General features: G+C 36.8%; 2 protein-coding genes across 2 annotated transcripts; one reads left to right on the top strand and one right to left on the bottom strand.

Annotated features, from left to right (window-relative positions):
- Positions 1-294: 294 nt before the first annotated feature.
- On the top strand, positions 295-2967 carry LOC124201123 (stress-induced-phosphoprotein 1-like). The gene is made up of 9 exons (XM_046597587.1): positions 295-516; positions 593-1166; positions 1224-1357; positions 1414-1683; positions 1740-1917; positions 1992-2153; positions 2209-2312; positions 2379-2542; positions 2604-2967. The coding sequence occupies exons 1-9, from the start codon at positions 505-507 to the stop codon at positions 2674-2676; spliced, it is 1671 nt and encodes a 556-aa protein (XP_046453543.1). The 5' UTR covers positions 295-504; the 3' UTR covers positions 2677-2967.
- Positions 2734-4219, bottom strand: LOC124201134 (endonuclease G, mitochondrial-like). Its single transcript, XM_046597602.1, has 4 exons — positions 3795-4219; positions 3324-3735; positions 3244-3262; positions 2734-3168 (listed from the first exon to the last, which is right to left on the bottom strand). The coding sequence occupies exons 1-4, from the start codon at positions 4065-4067 to the stop codon at positions 2883-2885; spliced, it is 990 nt and encodes a 329-aa protein (XP_046453558.1). The 5' UTR covers positions 4068-4219; the 3' UTR covers positions 2734-2882.
- Between the last annotated feature and the right edge of the window lie 3662 nt (positions 4220-7881).

The raw sequence follows: 7881 nt of genomic DNA on the forward strand, positions 1-7881 counted from the left end.
GCATTTCTTCGTTTGCTGAAAAATTCGTAAAAAATAATGAAGGGAGAGCATTAGCCGCTAGATGACGTCTGTTTTCATGGCGGCTTTAGTTGCTCATTTTAGAAGGCAGAAGAATAAATGTCTCAAGCAAGAAATAAATAATTGCCTTTCACATTAGTTTCAAACGGAAAATAAATGTATACATTAAATTATCCACGCTTCACTGATATGTATTTTTAATTGCACAAAGTGGCTATTAATGGTTCCATAATCTACCGCTACTATTATTGTAAGCTCTGCTGCTCTGGCCGTAGTTCTAGTAAGCTTTGAATTTCGGCGGACAGAAATCCAGAACCTTCCGTCGTCTGTATCGTGTGTAAGCCTTTTCGCGAAGTTTCTCGTGTCCCTCGCTCTCAGTATCGAAATCATTCCCCACTTGGAAACGTTTCATTGACAGTGTGCAGGCGTGTGAATTTACATCAACGTTTCATCCGTACCTTCTGATCGCGATTGTCTTGTTTTATCATGGCAAACAAGGTATGGAAATTAGTATTGTACTATAAAACTGAAAGAACTAGGGTTTTTGATCATTACATTTGTTCTATAAATTTAGGCAACTCAATTGAAAGATCAAGGAAATGCGGCCTTGTCGGCTGGTAAATTAGATGAAGCTGTAGCCCTTTACTCAGAAGCATTGGCTATAGACCCAGAAAATCATGTTCTGTACAGCAATCGGTCAGCTGCATATGCGAAAGCTGGAAAGTACCTGGAAGCTTTACAGGATGCTGAGAAGACTGTTTCATTAAAGCCTGATTGGGGTAAGGGTCATTCACGAAAAGGTGCTGCATTGGCTTATCTTGGCCGTGATGTTGAAGCTCAAAAAGCCTATGAGGAAGGACTCAAGTATGACCCAAACAATGAACAACTTAAAGAAGGTCTTCTTGAAGTGAAGAACAAGGTTGGATCACAAGGAGCAAAACTCATGAATCCGTTTGCTGGACCAGATGTCATGAACAAACTACAGAACAATCCAAAAACAAAAGCAATGTTTGAAGATCCAACTTATCGACAGTTGATCCAAGACCTTCAAAATAATCCAGGTGCGATGGCCACCAAATTGGGTGATCCAAGAGTTTTGGCCACCCTCAGTGTCTTGCTAGGAGTGGATTTGGAGGCTTCAAATGAAGGTATTATGTGAAAACAAAGTAGTGGACAATAGTAACTGAAAAGGAGATGTTTCTCAGGAGATGAACCAATGGATACCACAGAACCTTCACCACCACTTGATCCGAAAGAAGAGAAGAAAAAAAGGGAGGAAGAAGAGAGAAAGAGGGAGGAAAAAGCCAAATATGATGCTCTACCAGAAGAGAAGAAAAAGGTATGCCTAACATGTGTGATTTTCTCAGTTATGATAACAACAATTATATTTAATAGGCTCTTGATGAAAAAGAAAAGGGAAATGCAGCTTATAAGAAGAAAAATTTTGCTGCTGCAATAGAACACTACAACAAGGCTGTAGAGCTAGATCCAACTGACATGACTTATGTCACGAATTTGGCTGCTGTTTATTTTGAACAAAAGGATTACGAAAAATGTGTGGAACTTTGTAAACAAGCAATTGACATTGGCAGAGAAAATAGGGCCGACTTCAAGCTAATTGCCAAAGCTTATACGCGAATTGGCAACTCGTATAAAAAGCTAAAGGTATTTGACATTATTCAAACTATTACTGTACGTCTATTTAAAACACTCTCTTTAAGGACTTGGCAAATGCAAAATTACATTTCGAAAAATCACTCTCAGAGTTCCGCTCGCCAGAGACAAAAACATTGCTATCTGAAGTGGAAAGTTTGCTTCGTGAGGAACAACGCAAGGCATACATCAATCCGGAAATTGCAGAGCAAGAAAAGGAGAAAGGAAATGAATTTTTTCGTAAAGGTAAATCTCTTTTCCGGAAGGAGAAAGTAAACTCAGTTAATTTATTATTTGTTCTCTTGAACTTCCTTACATAGGTCAATACGCTGATGCATTAAAATGTTACTCGGAGGCGATAAAGCGTAACCCTGGCGACGCTAAAGTTTACAGTAATCGTGCTGCCTGCTATACAAAGCTGGCAGCTTTTGATTTAGGTTTGAAAGATTGTGATGTCTGTTTAGAGCTTGAACCATCATTTGGTAAGAAAATGTTTTGGTCTATAGCGCAGTCTGATATTTTTTAATGTCTTTTTAGTTAAGGGATGGATTAGGAAAGGAAAGATTCTCCAGGGAATGCAGCAATATAGTAAGGCTTCTACCGCTTTTCAGAAAGCTATGGAGCTTGATCCAAACGCCTCGGTAGTTTTATTTATTTTGGTTGGTTAAAGAAAAATCAACTCACTTTTTCTTGTGTTTTTATATTAGGAAGCGCTTGATGGCTACCGCGCATGCATGATGCAAACTAACTCAAATCCTGAGGAAGTGCGCAAAAGAGCAATGGCAGATCCAGAAGTCCAAGCTATATTGCGTGACCCTGCCATGCGTATGATTTTAGAACAAATGCAGAATGAACCTCGTGCTCTGCAAGAGTAAGTAGCGTATGTATGTTAAGAGTGATGCAAATATTAACAAATTGTTTATTCAATTTAGCCATCTAAAAAATCCTGCGATTGCTACTAAAATCCAGAAGCTGATTGAATCTGGACTGATTTCCATTCATTAATTAATTGTACCATGCTTACTTTTCTAAGAAATCAAGTGGAGTCAAAATTTTGATTGATATGATTGTCAATTCTTGTATTCTTTTTCATGAAATATAAAAGAAAAAGAATATTTGAAATGAAAAATTTAATTGTTTTACATGATTGTACTATTTTTCACAAAGCTCTCAAATAATGGGTTGTAGTACTATCATGTATGCACTGTAAATTACAACCAAACTTGGCTTTTGCCATTTATAGTTTTTAACTTGTCAATTGACAGTTTGTCAAAAAATAAAAGTCCAGCAGCTCTTTCTACTGTTTCTGGAGGTACTTGAAATACAGACAGTGGAGTTTTGTCATCTATAGGTTGATTTGGCATAACATAGGATTCCAAAGAAAGCTCTTGTTTCTGATTTTCTATGACTACGACTTTGAAGAAATGGGTAGGCACTGCAACATGATTCTTGCCAATTACCTGATATTTTACATACATTTTGCCATCATCTTCCTTCCTAAGTTAAGAAAATATACAATGATAATTATTATTTCCATTTGTTTGAGTAAGCATTCATGTAATAATCATCTACCTGGGCAGGTAGAGTGGTCCTAAAAACAAATTTGTCATCAGATTGATTCCATAAAGAAATGTTTGAGCAATGTTAATTACCTGTGCACACATATACATTTCTGTTTGTTTTAGTGAGATTTCTAACATGTCTCTCCAATCTATTCCATGAATCTCGATTGAATCCTTTTCCAACTTGTGGTGACATGTTGGATAACAGAAAGGTCTGCTGGCAATGCAGTTGATCCTTACGATGATTTCCAGCTGCTGCTAAGTGACCTCTGTCAAAGCCACTAGCTTTGTAGTCAGCATTTGATGATCTGAAGTAAGGATGAATGGATTCATCTTCAGCAAAATCACATTTTGATCGATCAACTTTCTCATTGTAAGCAACAAAATCAGCTGTCAAATGTTCAAACACCCAATGAGCAGTTCTATTTCTTCTATCATATGACAATACGTAATCATCCAGGGACCGTACATTGTCTAGTCCAGGGAATCCAAATCTCATTATCTAATAATTGTCGGAATTTTACTTTAAATTTTGTTGTATCCCATGACTTTGTTTAATACCTGAGAAACTCTAGGGGCATTATTAGAAGGTTCAGGAGGAATATTTTTCACTTCTTTAAAACTAGCTTTGGAAGGTACCATTGAAGCAGCGGATACTGTACCAAATATTGGTAAGCCCGGCATAGGCAAGAGGTTATTATTATGATTGGATGTTGAGTTTTCAGTACGTTCTAAATCTACACTTGGGGATCGATAGAATTTCTCGGTTGCGAGCCCAGCCAAATATCCTCCTATGGCAACACTTGTTACGGTAACAAACTTCATTCGAAACATTATAAATACTGTGTTTAGGTTCCGACAATAGTAAAAAAGAACAACTTAATTTTTAAATGCACACCACAACGCACAATAGACAATGTAGACTAAAAGCAATTGGAGAAATATAGCATTAGCCGCCAGAGAGGGCTTTCAAACATCAAGGGAGTTGCCACATTGCGATTTTTGACTAAATCCATGGTAGAAGCATAGATAAAGAAGGCTCGTTCACTCAACCTGGATGCCACTAAAATCGGCCAGGGGCCAGACACTCGTGTACACGTTACGCAAATGAAGTGCTCCCCTAAACTCATGGATTTGTTCTGGATAATGTATGAAGTGTTGGAGGAAGAGTCCAAGATGCCTCTTTGATTTATCCAAATAATTTCAAGTTTTTGTCTTCTCTCCATTAAATTTGCTAAGATCACTTTGAAAAATAACAACTCTTATCCTTACTATCGCTCCAATGCAGCCGTTGCCATCCGACCAAATTTTTTTTGGTTGTCCCTATTGGCCCCCGAATTCCGGGGGCAAGGGGCCACCAATACGTATCAGAACATCTTTAGTTAATAACAGAACAGATATTAAAAAGCAAATTGAGAAAAACCTTAAATTCGTCCAACATTTCTAAGCCAAAAGAGTCAATCCACTTCATCGGCTGATCAGCCAAGGCTCCTCCAATCTTCGATAAAGTTATGAAGTAGTAGGTGTATGGCAATGGGAAGAATGGAATTTGAAAAGCTAATAAGCTAATTTGAGCGCTAGGTGCGCCACTTCCCAGGAAGGTTGAAAGGAAGGGGATGGGTTGAAAAAGCTACACTACAGGGGTATAGCTCGACCACCGGCCTAGGGTTCAGTAGGCCATGGTACTTCATGTTCTCAGCAAAAAATGGCGGAATTCCGTTTCTCACGATTACGCTCGCGCTACCTATTGGACATATTTTTTAGTCACCTAGTGACGTTCACATTTCTTGACGGCGGGATTGCTTTCAGATTCAACTGCTACCAATGCGCCGAGGCTTCTTGGAGAGGTTCCCGAAGGCCTTTTTCATTCGTAATATGTGGTTGTGTAGTAAATGTGTTTTCGAAGCCACGTTAATGTCTGTTGATATTGAATGCAGGTTTGTTCAAAATGATTGGATTGATTTAATTGTAAGTTGTTTACTTGTTTGTAATCGAAATCGATCGTTTTGAATCGATATTTTCGGTCACAAGTGGTTGATTAAATTTTAATAAATTTAAAAATTCATCTTTAAAATTCTAAAATTCATTTTTAATATTTTAAAATAGAATAAACAAAAATAAGTAATTACAAACACATTTGATTTGTGTTTTGGCGCAATTTTCAAAAAATTAAACATATAAAAAATTGCCTAATCTAGAAATTCTAGATGAATTCGGTATTTTAGGATAAAGAATCACATTAAGCTTAAATGGAGTGGAAAATCGCTTGTTAAAAATGTGTTGTATAATTCAAGTTTTCCCAAAAGCGTTTTTGGGGGGATATTTGGGGCGAAAATGTGGGGTAAATTCTAAATTGGAACTAAAAGAAGTCTGTAATGGGCGGAGCTTAGCTCAGTGGCAACGCTGAGAAAAAAATATAAAAAAAAATTATTTCTTAATTTAGCAATAACCTAAAAACATAGCGAAAAACAAATACTAGGTGGCAAATATAATAGCATGAAATTTTAAAGTTAATTGATTACAATATTTTAGTGCTAAATTTAGATTGTTTCGCCCTGTCCCATACAAACCCCGATTTTTTCCTCGCCCTCTTTTATTTCCGCAACTTTAAAAATTGGTAGCGGGTAAACTATTTACTCTAAAATAAAATAAAAAAACTGGAGATAGAAAAAAGTGAGACGAATACAATATAATATTAGGAAAGGCCCTATACGAGAAAACCAAAGCCGGTTCAAATAACCCCACTCTCTCCTATTCGATTTTTATACTAAGAGCCACCAAAAATGTTTTTATCTTATGAACATCAAGAGCAAAAACAAGATTACTTGTTTGCACTGAACTGAGGGGGTGGGTGGGAAGGGGGTTGGTTTTCTTTTAGGGTGGTGGGTGGGAAGTGGCTCTTTTTTTGCGGGGGGTCGGTTGGGATGGGGGTCGTTTTTTTTTGGATTTTGCGCCTTTTTATTTTTTTCTTTCGTAGGTAAAGGAAGAGAAGAACATAGAGAAAAAGAGAAAAGGGAGTAAAATACCGGGGGTACGGTACTAAGGCACCGTAGTATCCCTTCCGTCAAATTAAACTTAAAACATAGAGAGCCATTTGCCTGTTCAAGAAACTTTCACGGATGACAGTAGAATTGATGTAGGGAAAAACGATTTCAATTAAAACAAATTAAAAAATTTTAAGGCTTATACAGCAAATGTCCTACCCACCCTAGTGTCCTCACTTACCTCTCAAAATAGGCTCCTCCCCAACTTTATCCGTCTCCTACGGGTAAACAGTTTACTTTAAAATTAAATAAAAAAATATGGGGGTTACCTTCAGGGTTGAGACTATCTATTCGATGTACGATGAAAACGTCATCAAAAATACTTGTTTAATTTGTTTCTAGTATATGGCGCAATACTTTTCAAAATGGGTATCGTTCGATTATCGAAATGAGTATCGTTCGATGAACGATACCGATACTTTTAAGAAAGCAAAAGTAGAAAAAAGAGACGAATTTTGTATAGCTGTAATTTCACCGAATATCAGTGAATTTTAAGCAAAACTTTTTTTCGAATGTCCCATATAGTGATATTTTTATTCATTCTAAGTATTTCGATTTTCATAGGCCTACAGAAAAGGCAGGAAATTCTCTCGTTGTTTGTCTCAATTGTCGAGAAAAATAATGTTTTTTTTAAGTTAAAATTTTCCCTAAATTTTTTTCTTTTAGTATCGAAATTCTATAGAGTATTCTTTTGCCGATGAATTTTTTTCACTTTATCGTTCGACTAACGAACATGAAAAAAAACGAAGAATCGCTATCGTTAACGAACATACTTTTTTAGAAGTATCGTTCCCAAACCCGGTACCTTTACATGTGAAATACATAAAATGTAAAAAAAAATAAATAAATAGGGTGATTAAATTGGGAAATAAGGGAAAGAAACAAAAACTGCCCCGCGTTACTCCAGTCTCCCCTACGCAAAGTAAAATGCAATAGCCGTCACTAGATGGGGTTATTAATACTGACAAGGCAAAAGCCCTCTATTGCCCTGTCCGCCTGTCGGACCGGCATGGCAATAGGTCTGGCCATTATTTGTATCTGAAGACTCATTTGATCAGATATCAGCATTACCAGATTGTACACAGAGAGAAAAGGTACTGCGCATTTGCCCAATATCCTACATGAGGTTGCGGTTGCACAAGAATGCTTTTCTAAAGATTGGATGGTCATCTTCTTCTTCTACCACTTGGTACATCAACCAGAAAATATCCATTGCCAAATGAAGGAGGCAATGCATCACTTTGACTTGCACCCGATCCTCTCTACCATAATGAACTTTGCAGACATCTAGATTGAGTGCATAAGCGAGCCTGTAACCAGAAAGTGAAATTAATTTTAAAACAAATATTTACAGAAAATATTTTGTATTTACTCGCCAACGATATCTCTTTGACGACGAGACAATTCTGTCGAAAAATCAAGGATTTCTAAAGACTGTTCAGAAACGAAGTTTTTCAAAAAATTCTGAGCCTGAAGTGAAAAATCAAATGGAAGATTGAAATAATTTCTGTTATTCCCAAACCCCATTTCCTCGAATCCAATGTAACGAATGCATAAGAAAATGAAATCAAGACATATTTAACATTCTAAGATAAGATAGAATT

This window comes from Daphnia pulex, chromosome 8 (genome assembly GCF_021134715.1).
Source record: "Daphnia pulex isolate KAP4 chromosome 8, ASM2113471v1".
NCBI classification, from domain to species: Eukaryota; Metazoa; Arthropoda; class Branchiopoda; order Diplostraca; family Daphniidae; genus Daphnia; species Daphnia pulex.

Bases quoted from the DNA above. Each gene is read 5' to 3' on its own strand.
- LOC124201123 (XM_046597587.1), top strand. The intron at 1,167-1,223 runs GTATTATGTGAA...GATGTTTCTCAG, and splicing joins TTTGGAGGCTTCAAATGAAG to GAGATGAACCAATGGATACC. The intron at 1,684-1,739 runs GTATTTGACATT...ACTCTCTTTAAG, and splicing joins ACTCGTATAAAAAGCTAAAG to GACTTGGCAAATGCAAAATT.
- LOC124201134 (XM_046597602.1), bottom strand. From the start codon at position 4,067: ATGTTTCGAATGAAGTTTGTTACCGTAACAAGTGTTGCCATAGGAGGA. The intron at 3,736-3,794 runs GTATTAAACAAA...GACAATTATTAG, and splicing joins ATGCCCCTAGAGTTTCTCAG to ATAATGAGATTTGGATTCCC.